This window comes from Paramisgurnus dabryanus, chromosome 6 (genome assembly GCF_030506205.2).
Source record: "Paramisgurnus dabryanus chromosome 6, PD_genome_1.1, whole genome shotgun sequence".
Lineage (NCBI taxonomy): Eukaryota > Metazoa > Chordata > Actinopteri > Cypriniformes > Cobitidae > Paramisgurnus > Paramisgurnus dabryanus.
The window spans coordinates 26,608,597-26,623,192 of NC_133342.1; the positions used below are offsets into that span (position 1 = coordinate 26,608,597).

Below are 14,596 nucleotides of genomic sequence, written 5' to 3' on the forward strand. Positions count from 1 at the left end.
CTGGGATATGACAGCCTTTAAAATGGAGTCCTGTCATTACTTCTCCCCGCACCTGCTGTTCTGGTTCCCTTAAGAGGCGTCAAACAAATAAACATATAAACAAACAAACTCAGACATACCAAGTGTTTAGAGCCCAGTGTTTTTTGTGTCACTGAAGGGAGAGGGTTCATTTTAAATGAATAGACAAGGGGTCAGATTTCCACTTGGATTAAATATGATCTTTAACTGAATTTTGACATTCTCCGAGTGCATTGTTATCAAAATACCGTAAATAATAACCAAACTGTCTATTGTAAGTAAGACACAAGCACCTAGCACCAGGTTTCCAGTGATCACAGTGCACTGGAAGTACAGGTACCCTCTGGGAGATCTGCAAAGGTCCCACAGGAAATTTTTTGCAAATAATGAAGTGAAACTATATTACAAACATTGGAAGTAAAATAGCATAGAGTCTGTGACAGTTAGCAGCCTGACAGACAACAGCAGGGCAGGCCACAGAAGTTTCTCACTGTCTTCACAGGGCAGGAGGTGAAGTTTCTTCAATGTGTCATCACAAAGAGTAAGAATGAGAGGGGAACTGAGAAAGTGATGTGCAAAAAGAAGCTAGAAGTGTGTGAGGTGAGAGAAAACGTTAATAGAAAAATATTAAAGTGTTAAAGACGGTTTCATCAAAGGCACGCATGTGTCGCGGTTACACGCCTGAACCAAAGTGAACTTCCAGTCTGTCTTTATTAAACGGTCTGGCTGGTGGCTTAACTGATCTCTAAAAATTACCAAGCTGGCGAAAATAAAATGTTTCGGTTTGCTAAAGATGAGGTGAGAGGAGATGACAATTATACATCACAACTTTGCAGAGAGGTTTGGCAGCCAGGCAAGAATTCATTGTAGGCCTATATATTAATTTAACACAATAATGTTAGTTGATACATGATATATGAACAAATGTAGTTTACTTGTCATTTATTTTCCTTGTTATCACAAATAAACTACTGTAAAAGGACTCTGTTAGTTACTGATTCTATGTGGAAGTATACCGGAAGTTGAGTTTAGTCCACAAAAGCTGTTTATTTATGTTGTTACTGCTGAAACTATGTCTATAACTTTAAAAGAAGATCCTTATGTCTTAAATATAATTACAATCAATATAATTTCTTTTTGTGTGTAACAACATTAAACAGAATAAAAAATTAAGAATTTGTCAGATCTATACTGAAAAGGTTTGTGCTTAGTCGTTGTTTGAAGGTTGTGGTAGTCTCAGATTACGAATGTGTGTATATCATATTTAATACAATAACTTCGTTTTAGACACTTTTAAAACTTTCATGGTTAGATAAACTTTGACAACACCAATCAATTGGCATTATATATTTGGCCAGCAGGGTGGGCAGTAGACATCTGTAGATTGTCAAAAAAAAAAAGAGAGATAAACTTTGTGTCACACCAAAAGAGCAGCTGGAGTTATTTAAAAGTATGTATAAAATATATATTGAATATTGTATGGAATACGTTTCTGGAATGTTGATTTTACAGTGTGGCGAGATACCAGCATATGGGGCAATTTGCAGTTTTATTTCTCTGTGATATTATAAGTGTCTATATAGGGTACATTACTGTGTTAACAAAGACGTTCGTATTAAAAAAAAATAATAATAAAAATAGTTTGTCATACATTCTTGTGCCACAGTCACTCTAACCAGCATTGTGTGGTTGTCATTTCTGACACACATGCGCATCGTATGGCCTCGCTTGAGCGCTGTCGGTGCGGCACTTCCTCGCTATTGGCTCGAGCGCGTTTGTTATTGGTAGTGACGTATGAGAATCCGTTCTCACCCACGACCCTCCCGTCGCGCGGTGCGCTTCTAGAGCCACGGTCTTCGCTTCAGTGTTTATTTGGTTGTCATGGCGGAGGGACGTGGAGAGCTATTGCCCCAGCCGCCGCTTCAACTCTCCTTACCCCCGGCTAGCAAGCGTCCGTGTTTGCGTCCCGCTCCTCGAGGACCCGGTCCGGGGCCTGGACCGGGATTTCCGAACTCTCGCTTTCGCTGCCCGGAATCTCTACTGGACTGCGCTGCTAAGGCCGTAGCGGAGAAATGGGCCTTTGAGAGGGTGGAGGAGCGCTTCGAACGGATTCCCGAGCCCGTTCAACGTCGTATCGTTTATTGGTCTTTCCCGAGGAACGAAAGGGAAATATGTATGTATTCGTCGTTTCAGTGCCGAGTGGCAGGCGAAGAGGGTCCCGTAGTTGGCTCGAGCACGTCCGTTGGACCCAGTTCGGTCCCCGGAGGGGTTACGAACACCACCGGCAGCGCTGGGACTGGGGGTACCGGAGATGGACTGCCTTTCCGCCGGGGAATCCGGCTTTTGGAAACCGGTTGTGTGGACAATGTCTTACAAGTCGGTAAGTGTCGGTTTAACGGTTCTTTAAAGCAAGTTGTTACTATTTGTGTCGCTGAAAGTTACATCAATAATATTTTCACCATCTTGAAGTGATTTGTTACTTTTGGAAACCAATTAAGTTTCCTAACATTAAATCAAGTGGCCATGTTTATCCAGCAGTATCATTTTATTGGCGAGATAAAATAAGCATTTGTCACTTCCAAATATTTGGTGAGGGAACGTTGAACTGCCTGCCGTATTGCGAAAGAAACGGAGCGCACGTTTTAAAAATTAAAGGGCTTCCCGTTGGGCATGTTGCAATGGCTACAGTGTTAAATTGGCTTTTTCAAATGGCTATAATGTGCGTATAAGTGTTGGAAAAACATCGACATATCTCGGAAGTTACAGAGAAAATAATTTAAAACGCCACAATATTTTGTTTTACCATTTGAACGATCACAATGAGGTCTGTCGAAACGGAACAGGTCGGGAGGAAGAAAAGACAAACGTAGTGGTCATAATGAATCACTATCGTACCACACTATGTTAGTGTTTTTGACGACTATATTCCCGCAAAAGTTGTGTTTTTGTGGAAATAGTAGTTTCTCACAGGACAAATGTGTTTGCTTGACGGTTGCTGGGTCTCTTGATATAATTAAATCCAGGATAATCCGCTTGGATCCAAATCCCATATCTTTTGTTTATTTGCTGGTTGGTCAAGACAAAGGACGCGTATTTGCCGAAATGAAACGAATGGTTAATCTTGTGTCTAAACCTTTTCTGGACGTTTCTTGTTTTGTTTCGAATATTCTTTCCTTGTTTAAGCGTTAAAATTTCTAAAATATGTAGTATTAAAACCGTGTGTTGCCCTCGTACAGGCTACAGCACAATAGCTCAATACCCCCCTCACACTATCGGGTTAGTTCTCTATAATCGACGTCGAATGGCATAAAGATTGTATATAGAAATGTTTTTCTAAAACATACAAATCTGTCTCGACATTTCCAAATCTAATTTAAAACAGAAATAATCTAATAAATATAAAAGTAACTCAAATGCTTCGTTGTTTAGTAGCACGACGGCTGTTTCAATGGCTACCCAAATGTCTATACATATTCCTTCCCCCACTCACTTTACTTCTGTAAACATGCTAGCAAGATACTGTCTGGAAAGAAAGTAAGTTATTTAAAAAAAAAATAGATATTGGACTGTGCAAGGTTCCTAAACACAGCATGATAAACGAAGTGCTCATATAAAGTCATAACATTTCACCATTGGTAAACCATTGGTCTGACATTTATGTTTGCACCTTGAGGGTTTAGTTAAGATCAACACACCCATACACACTATTAAATATTTAACCTATAGCACATACTAACAGGATAAAAAAGGAAATTTGTCACTTTGAGGAGAAGTCACAGCTCTCCAACAATTTAAACATTCTTTTCTTGAAATAGCAGTTACAGGAAGCCCCAAATCTCCAATAATTGTAGGTGTTATGAGAGTAGTGAAAGTATACATATATCTAATTCAATAAAGAAGCCATGATTCATTTATTCTCACAATGATCCAGTGTGTCCCGTTAAAAGCCCAGTGTTAGTGGAAATGTGATAACCCAGCCGTAATGAAATAACATGGGCACGTATTTAGCAACCTTGAAAAGCTCCCTTCATGGGGGAATGTAGCTCCTTTTTACATTGATCAAAACTGTTTAAAGTAATTATGTGTTTTTAAGGTTACCATACACATTAGCCTATCAGAGGTAAATAAAAAAGTTTATAGACATGTGATAAACTGGCTTTTTATTAAAGACAATGTGTTTGCTTGTTGCAACTGATAAAGTAACATGTGATGTAAAGTAGTTCTAGTTTGTTTTTGTATCGTGGCAATTGTAGGTAATCCCACAAATGCAAATTTCAAATGAGTAAACTATGACTGTTGTCTGTACTTTATAGCAGGTTAATATGCACACTAGTCCTTTTATTAATGACCAAGCACACTCTTGTATTGGAATCATACAATCTAAAAGATCTCCCAGAGCTGACAGGCATCTAAAATTAAAGTGACAACCATAAAAGCATGTTTGTTACCTTTGTAGACTGTGTTCTGATGGTGTTGATAGATACAGTAACAATAAACTTTCTGGTATGGATCTATTGCATGTATCTATAACCACGGGAAAACATAAGATCTTTTAGATTTATGTGCGTGGGTGTGTTTTATTTTCGCTTCAATAATACTACAAGATCCACCCGTGCCTGCTTGAATAAACTCTCTCTGTATATATATTTATACTCAAAGGCTTACTTACAATAAGGCTTGCTAGAAAGTTTCAACTCTTTCTAGAAGTCATACCTGTATTGCAATACCCTAACCTGGGAATGCAGAAGATGCTAAATTTTTAGTTAGCCTCAGAAGTTGAGCGATCATATTTCATGCCCCAAATATTAAGGACTGGACAGTGGACACCGTACTACAGGAAGCTGGTTTGATAAGAATAATACATTTTTGTTTATGTTTGTATAGTTCAGCTAGCCCACCCCAGCCCACAGCCTCCGTCTTATAAAGTCCTTAGAGAGGAGGTTCTAGCTTTAAGTCAGGCTTGTGGATTATTGGGTCATGCTTTGTTACCCAGCTGTAGAAAACTCCCCCCATTCACACAGGGATGGGGGTTGTCGTTGTGTGTGTGTTTGTGGGGTGGAAGGGTGGTTAAAAGTATAGCTCTACGTAACAGAGGACAAAGCTGTGATAAGAATCCTTTATGAAACCTCCTGCTTTGGCTAGGAGGCAAAAGTTCTGTGAGATTATGGATGGAAGAGCTGGTGAGAGGTTATGTAGTCCCCATAGTGCCATTTTAAAATGTAGGCAGGCATTATTTGGAGCAGGGTTATTATCGTAAACGAAAACTATCACGAAAACTGAAACTATTAGTGAAAAAACATTTTCGTTAACTGAAATAAAATAAAAACGAAGGTTTCTAAAAAAAACTAAAACTAAACTATAACTATAATGTGGACCTGTAAAACTAACTAAAACTAACTAAAATTTAGGAAAACAAAACTTGCGTTTTCGTTTTTTAAATGTTATTGGATCAGCAGTTGAACACGGAGTCACTCATATTACCGGATCATAAGCAAATGAGCAGATGTTGCTGGATAATTAATGACCAATAGAAGGCAGTCTATTAGAACTCGTGACCTGCACAGCAGCGTCACATGATGTGTATGATGCTGTCAGGGCACTGGATCCCTGCCCCCGAACAGTTCGGTTCAGAAAACATCATCTTGTTGCTAACGGCTAGTTTAGTAAGACAATTTGTTTCTGCTGGTAAACCATTACAATAACTGAAGAAGGCTTAATTATCTCAGTGTACTGTACACGGAAGCATTAAAACGTTAAATATGGGTGAAAACGCTGACGCCAACCGCTTGCTTGGCAGTGTTAGCTGACGCTTTTTGGTTGCTATGTTATACAGAACGTCCGCTTAACTATCTGAAACCATTATATGCCTTTGCGGATAATCAACAAATAATATTATATATTAATATTTAGTCAACAAATAAATATGTTAGTACAGCGATCTCTTCTGGTAAAGAAATGGACACTCATAGACAGAACATTAAACTTTGCATTGATTTTCAGTTGTTGTGCACAGCCATAAGTTTGTACAAGTAAGATTTACTCTAAATTATCTGGGTTATTTTTAACCCAATGCTGGGAAAATATTGGACAGAACACATATGTTGGTTTATAAATAAACATATGCTGGGTTGTTTCAATGCAATGCTGGGTTGTTTTATCTCATGTTTAGGTTAACAACAACCCAGCATATGATTATTTATAACCAAACATGTATATTTATGTATGTATATTATATTTACCCAAATAACACAACAAAATTTAGAGTGTTGGTTGGTGTGGTATTTGTCCCGGCCTTTGATTGATAGTACTAAATAAACAAAACTTTTTTTAAATCCTCTTATTCTCATCTTATTTTTAACATTTCCAGATTTGGCAAGGTGTATGTACACAACCATGATATTATGCTAAAGACTAAAACTATACTAAAACTAAATAAAAACTAAAAGTAATGATTTTTGAAAAATAGAAACGAAATCAAAACTAATTATGCACCACTAAAAAGAACTAAAACTAAACTGAAATAAAATAACACATTACAAAACGAAATAAAAATAAAAACTAATATTTTTTTTAAAACTATAATAACCCTGATTTGGAGTTATGTTACATTTTTGCCAAGTGACTTAAAAGGTTTCAGGTTGTTTAGAAACTCTTTCTGCAGTTGGGAATCGGAACAACACTGTAACTATTTTAAATTTTCTTTTTTTATTTATGAGGTTTTAATAGACGTTTATATCAAATGTGTAACGGTAAAATAAATGAACATACTTCCATGGCCGCAAAACATAATTCTTCTTTATAGGGACACGGCACGATGTCTGGCAATGTGCTTCAGTCATGCATTTGAAAAAGTTTTTGTGCAAGATAGTTTAAAGCCAGTTTGAAAGCAATTGCAAGGTAGCAGCCATTAAGCATTGGCCCCATGGCTGCTCTGTGATGTCAGTAGGCCTGTTTTTAGCTCTTTGTCTCCTTTGAGTGTTGCCATCATTTTGGTCTTTGTAATCGGGACACATCTCATTCAGCACCATACAAGTTCAACAAGGGACCACTAATTCTGCTCTATCTTTCATCAGCGGTACAGACAATATTTAATCAAGGTAATTAATTCCATGCCTGCAAGTCTCAAAGAAAATCACTTAAACAAATCTCCTTTTCACACTTATTAGCACTCTTAGTTTTGAAGGACACGGTCATTAAACACTTTTTTCCCCCTTTGTCTTTATCAAAGGAGGGAAATTAATTTGGAAATAGGGAAGAGGGTGGTTAGCCGGCTTGTCGGCTAATCAGCAACGACTGGAGCAAGGTGAAAAACAACTCGCCGCATTCCAGGACAAAGACTTGTCGGAGACTTTGATCAGGTTCTCGTTCCTGAACGCTGAGCTCAGGCTTGCAAAATTCTTGTATGGGTTCCAGCATACAGTAGTTTTCAGCTATTTTGTAAATACATGCACTTGCTACGTAAAATGGGTTTCGACTTAATGTGACAAGCAAAGGTGTGTTTATTCTCTCTCTTTTCCCCCTTAGTGAATGTGGCACCCAAGCTTTGAAAATCATTTGCTGCAGAATGCCCGTACCCTCAGATTTAGTTTATCAGTATTACCTTAGATGGATGCTGTTGCATCTGCTGCACAGCTGGGATAAAGGCATTTGGTTTGTTTCTGTATCTCTGCTTTTGCTCTTGCTTGCTTGCAAAATGGAGCTCCAGTTTGGGGCCAGGGGCAAGGTTCCCATCCATGCCCTCTCTGTTCTGCGTGCAGCTGGGCTGCAAACTCATGCAAGCTCCTCTCCCTGCTGTGGCTTATCTGTATTTTATTGGAACTCACCGAGATGCGTGCACACACACACACATGCACTCATTATGCATTATTGCCCCTTACAATCCTAGTTTGAAAGCGGTGGTTGTTAAAGGTCCCCTATGATAGGCGCTTTACCTCTTTGATCTCTGCCCACAGGCTCTTGATTATTTTGTCGATATTCTGTCATGAAGTTGCCAAATAAATGGAACTTTTATGCTTTTATGCACCGGGAGGAGCGACATATATAGCTGGCAAGCCATTAAAAGCTTGGATTTACACAAGATACACGTTTCAAAGCTCATGGATCTGCTGTAAACTTTTTTCGTTATCGTATGGAAGGACTTGCCCTTTTCTCTATTTTTTTCTCCCTCCTGCCTAGGGATGCATAACGATTAATCACGATTAATCTATAGCAGAATAAAAGTTCTCATATATCATATATTTGTGTATAATAACTTTGTATAGATAAATGCACACACATGCATGTATATATTTAAGAAATGTTTACATGTGTATATACATTTGTATATTTATGTATAATTTATATTATATATAAATATAAATACTTATATAAATATATATTTTTTTCTTCTTAAAATTATACATGCGTGTGTGCATATTTATATATGCATAATTATTACACAATTCACACACATATTTGATGTTAACAAAAACTTTTATGCTGCTATAGATTAATCGCAATTAAGCATTATGCATCCTTATGCATTCAGCCTGTTCTCTGTTTGGGTGTCATTTGGGTGTCGGAGATAGAGGGTGCTCCTCTTTATAAAGCAGGGGCCTCCAGACATGCCTAATGGGGCCTCATTTGGCTGTAATTGCCTAACAAATGTAAAAGAATTCCAGAGGAACCAAAAAGTGAGAATGGAGAAGGGAAATCAGCCAAGCGAGAACAGAAGGAGGGGAAAATTTGGTTTGAAGACTGAACAGAGGAAATGGAATCATATACTATGACAAGGTATGTTTAGGCAGGCAGAAAACTGTGGGCCGTCCCAACCTTCAATTTGTAAAGACGTGAAGGAAAATCCTTACATCTGGGGCTGTAACACTAAACTCGGAGTGCAGGAAACCCAAGCAGCACTCAGGCAGCTACCCTCCCCCATATGAGGCCTTTCATCCAGCTGAGATTTTGTGTGCAGGGAGTTTTTGTGGCCAGTTCACATGGAAACTTAATTTTCTCAGTCTGGACGAGAGAGGAAGGATAATGTGTATTGGAGATGGGGTCAAATATCCTGCCAGAGGGTGAAAGAAAGAGGCCCCAGTCAGTGGCAGTTAGCAATGTGCAAACCTCTATGCAAATGTCACATGGGAGGCTATGGACTTTTTAAAGCCATCGCTTCATGCGTGTTGTTCTAGCCATACAAACCCATCTATTGCAGTTCCTGTTTTCAGCTTGACTTGTTGCCAACCACCAATCACATGGCTTTGCTGAAGGCCCTACGATTAGCACAATGTGCTTTAAAGGTCTTCGCTTAATTGTATCGATTCTGCAGCCATTTTTTCACAATTATTTAATTCTGCATATTGAACAGCTTCATCTTGTGCTATTGATTTCTACCTGACTCTATTTCAGCTACCTTTATTTTGTTGGTTTCTGCTCAGTGTGCAGTAGTGGAAGGTTTGATAAAAATTTACTTTTTGTAAGTATTGATAAAAGCAGCATGATATTGATCGAAAACATTATCACTTTACTCAAGTTAAAAAGTGCACCACTGTTACACTTTAAAAAGAAACTCTGTTTATTGCAATCCACTTGCAGCCTTTTCACTGCTTTTAAAATGAGATTTGCACCCAGATGGTATACCTGACCATGAATATTTATGCAGCTGTGAACAGTTGTCTGGCTCATTTAGGAGATGGGATGAGTGGTTGAAAGGTCAGATTTGATCTGATTAAATGACCATTAATTGATACCAGGGACTTACCAGGCACACATTCAAAGTGAGATTCTTTAAAAGAAGTGGACAGAATGAGTCAACCTGAAGCTGTCTTTGCGTAGATTTTACCAGTTTAGTCCAGCCTACAGCCATTATTTTTACTTTGAATTATTTGTCTAGAGTGGGCCTTAGAAGGTCTGGCAGGGCTCTTTGAAGGGCTGATGGGTCTTTGAGCACAAAGCTCGAAATATGTGAATTCTCTACTTCAAACGGCTTCACACCACTAACGGAGGCACCTTTTGTTCTAGTTTTCTTCCTGCACTTTCTTAAAGGAGTGAACATTTGCCATTTTCACTTCTTTCATTGGGTGAAACTGCCCAGTTATACTAATGTGTGGCTGTCAGTCTTGGCTGCCCTGAATAAACATTAATTGGCTCCAAAGCCTAAATGCCCATCAGCAAGGTAAGAACATCAGCAAGGTGGATTCAAAGAGCTCTGAGACTGCAGTGGTTTTGTGCATTTTAACATTTTGGTTAGTCAACTGACTTGGTTGCTTAATAGCAAACCATGTTCAGACTCTTTATGTTGTCTTTGTTTACATTTGCGCATTTGGTGAATGTTCTTTTCCAAACGAAGTACAGTAGTGTCACTTTTTTTTCAATTCAGTACGTGCATTGCCTGAAAATTGAACCCATGACCTTGCTTTTGCTGATGCCATGCAGTTAAAGTACAGGAAATCTTCTTCTTGTTGAGCTTGTTTGAGCTTTCTATACTACTGAACGTTTTCTCTTATATGACTCAGGATTTTTAACCTCTGTTTGACTTCCAAACTACCATGACTTTGCATGTGACTCTTTCAGCATTTCCTGCAGCCTGTTACTCCATTTATTTACCAAAGTGCAGTTGTCAAATATAATAGAAACAATTCATGGGAGGATTTGCAGATGGCCATCCTTCCTTTTATGGTAGATTAGCATTAAAAAATGTCTATCCACATTCTCTCTGTCAATCATTACTTGCATATGAGAGGCATAAAAATAATATGACTACTGAATAATGAAAGGACCATTCATTAGTCCGGGATATTTGTACGCCCACCTTGTGTTACACAGACAGAACTGCCTTTTTAATATTATAAAGAGATTCTTAATTAAATATTGATAGCGCCTTTTTTCAAAGCAGGGTTTGCAGGAACGCGTCACAAGTTGATCTTTAAGACTGTGTCGTAGTGGGTGTGCAAATTATAAATATCAATGGCTTTCACTTTTTCCCTCTCCCTGCCTACTAGCTTCTTTTTCAATATAGCCTAATAACAGGCCTCTATTCCCCTGCAGTGGCTGTGCTGATATGGCCCATTAGCCACCAGTTTCTTGCAGGCAGCTGAGTGAACAGATGACTGCAGGAAAATGGTTGGAGGATAGAGGGGGAAATGACAGAAATAAAAGGCAAATATGAAAGGCAGAGTAAATAACCAACCTGTCATCTTCTGCTCCCCCACACCACTACACAGAGCCGCCATCCTCTGGAGGGCAAGAGAGACAAGTGAGAGAGGAAAAAGAGAAGGTCCTCATTAGTCTTCCAGCCCTCCCTGACTTTAGGTCTGACAGCGTACACGTCAGTGCAGCCTCGGAAATGCATGCATGCAGAGAGGGGGCTACCCCGGCTCCTCCCATCCATACTCCAACCATGATTAATGTGGCCGACAGCCATGAGCCTATGTGTCTGGTCCTCTCCCCCCACACTATGCACCATGCTCCATCCTTCAACATCTTCCCTTGTCCATACCCTGGTTCCCTGCTCTCATCCCTCTCCCATAACGACTTGCGAATGCATTCTGGAAACGTAATTCACTATGTCCTCCACAATCAGTGCTGTGGGACCCAGAACTTTGACTTTTGCACTGTTCAGCAGAAATAACTATAGTTCGGATAATTGGTTTTAGTCTTTTTAACCCCCAACAGTAATGTGTGAGAACTACAATGCTGGCAGAATATTTAGGGGTTTATGTCTAAATATTGATCAGCGATATTTAAATGTCTAAAGAAGGTCTTTGTTTGAATCATTACCCACAATGCACATAGTGTGTGGGCAACTTGCAGTTTCCAGGTCATATTCAAACACCTGACTTTGGCAAGGCCCAACACAGAAGTCATGTGCTGGAAAAAAACAATGTGATGAATAGGTTTGGCTCTTGTATAGGCTGAGGGGGGAGAATATGTGCTCTTGAATGAGGGATTGTGGTACTTGTCATGGTGTAACAGGATCAGTGCGCCCTCCACCCTAGAGCGCAGAGGGCAGCCATTGTTAGGCCGCTGGAGAAAGGCAGTGGGGGCCACCAACTCAGGTTGAGCTCGTCTCGTGGGGGTGATGTCCTCTGAGCCCTACACCAGAGACAAATGCAGAGGACATTTCACTTGTCTTTCCATTCTTAGAGGTCACTGGGGATGATGAATAAACCATAGCTCTTTGCAGACAAATAGTAGGGGTAAAGTAAGCAAGGAAGTACATTTTTTTTTTACTTTTTAATGTTTTTTATGAACCTTTGTTGCTGCAATGGCTTATTGGATAACCAGTTGGTATAAGCTTAAGTATTTTGAGAGCATTCCAAGGTTCTGGCGTCTTTTTTGATTTTAAATTCAAATTTTTTGGCTGGTTTAATTTCTGCTCAGAGGGCAAAACACTAAGCACTTTTTTTGCAGTGGCAGCAGAATAAGGCAGGCGGCGTCTGAAAGTGTAAATCAGTGTTGAAATCGCGCTGCCTTATCTACTGGATAAAAACCAGCCTGCAACAATAGCATTAAAGCACAACTCATGAAAGCCACAATTAAACACTATCTGATCCCATTGCGTTTACCCTCTTTAAGTAAAAAACGTCCTCCACTTTGGTTGAAAGACGCAGAACCAGCGGTATAACTGGGAAGTAATTCTGACAGATATGGACGAAGACTTTTTTGAGTGTCAAAAGCATCCCACAGAAATACATGTGTATGTTGTCATGCGTCACTAATATGATAAACACTCTTGTGTAACATAGCTCTTAATGTTAATACATGTTAGCTGACCCTGTTTGAGAATCTAGTCTCACCTTTCGCTGTGTTGTTAACTTCACATATTGACATTAAGCTGGTGGTGCAACATTACCTTCTTTATAAGACTATTACCATTCTGAAGATATTACAGAGTAATGGATTTATCTTGCTGTATTTTGAGCTAGCCAATCTAAGGTTGTATTGAAGCACCCGGTGCACAATTTGTTTTCATCAGCAGTAAATGGTGGATCATTGTGGCTGTGACGGGAAAGCACAAAGACAGGCTAATGAAAGGCAATAGCTGTGGCCCTGGTATCATCACCACTCACTGCGCACATGGATGAAAACAGGTGTCCTCTTGGGGATGGGCTTTCATTTAAAGAGGGATTTTAAAGGAATATTCATGACGGCTATCCTTCATCTGGTGGGTGAAGGGGAGGAGAAGAAGAAGAAGAAGAAGAGAGAGAGAGAGAAGCGGGTTGGGGGGAAGAGAGAAAATGTCAGTGGGGTAAATCAGCCAGTGATTGAAGAGGCCTGTCTGGGATAATTCAGTTTGATTGGAGTCTCGTCTCTCATTACCATTCCGGTTTCAACATGGAGACGCCCCCTAGACCCTACTCCACCATGCTCATCTCTTTCTGAAGATCACAATGCAGAAATGAACAGGAGGTAGAGAGGCCTGGAGTATGTGTTTCGGCATTGCTATTCTATTGTGCACAAAACTTCATTTGAACTTCGAATGACTCGTACTTCGCTTTTTTCCAATTGTAAGCTTGCATATGAGTTGTCATGAAAAGCATAATTTTTTTTTGTGGCTATTACACCGTTTATTTACACAGTTGACTCACAGTTTCTTTAAGGTGCAAAAAGACTCTTGCACAAGTGCAGCTATTCAAATGCATAGTGTGAGAACCTATGTTTTTGCCTTGACAATGCACCATTACAGTGAGTCATAGGATTACAAGGGTTGGCGTTTACTTCTTTAGCATTGTACTGGTGCCTGGTTTCAATATGCTGCTTGCACAGGAAGTAAAGCTTATAATGCTTGTTCATGTACCGGTAACTATTTCCTCTGTGGCCTCCTTGTGGCTTGACACCACATCATCTTCACCTGTGTTACAGTTTCATATGATCTGGCCTGTTTTTCACTCCATGTACGTAATATATGGTTGTTGCTTAAGGAAACAGTTAGAAGTGTTAAGATTATGTTCCAATACACTCTACAAGTGACGGACTGTGTAATGAGACATTTTAGATGTAGAAGTAAATTAACCCTTCTTTGCACCTGGCATGTCTGTAATCACCCTTTGCAATGTCTATCCTGTCATGAACACTAGCTCGCATTGTCCTTTCAGATGGCAAAGCTGTCTTTGGTAAACCGAGGAGGTTAGTGCTACACTTGATTACAAAAGCCCGATGCTGGGAACTCCCCAAGGCTAAACAGCCATTGGACCATATCAGCAGGCAATTCAATTGTCCAATCTTCCCCTTCACCCCTTAGGACTTTGTTCTTAGTAAAATATTTGATGCTTGGATGCAGAATGCTACCTGTATTGCTATTAGAAAAGTTTTGTTTTAGCTCGTAACGCTTGCTGAATGTTAAGAGATACCTTTGTTGTTACGTCACTTATTCATGCCAGACCACGTTAAATTGAAACCAGCCTAAGCAATGCAGTGAGAGTGATGGCTCATTCTGTTCTCTCATTCCTGCTTTAATGTAATTTCTACCTTGTATCACATCATTCACCATGGCTGGAATTTTGGGTTTCCCCCTCTCCCCCGGGTGCCGCAGTCTGTCGGAGATCAGCCCGATTCAAATAGTGTGTGCATGTGTCATAAACACACCCTGGCTTTGAAG

General features: G+C 39.6%; 1 protein-coding gene across 1 annotated transcript in view; it reads left to right on the forward strand.

The window, feature by feature from the left end:
- Positions 1-1,801: 1,801 nt before the first annotated feature.
- zswim5 (zinc finger, SWIM-type containing 5) overlaps positions 1,802-14,596 on the forward strand; it is a 39,494-nt gene continuing 26,699 nt past the window's right edge. The window contains exon 1 of the mRNA XM_065276392.2: positions 1,802-2,398. Within this exon, the coding sequence (XP_065132464.1) occupies positions 1,900-2,398 (499 nt within the window). The 5' untranslated portion in view covers positions 1,802-1,899. The remainder of the gene's footprint in view (positions 2,399-14,596) is intronic.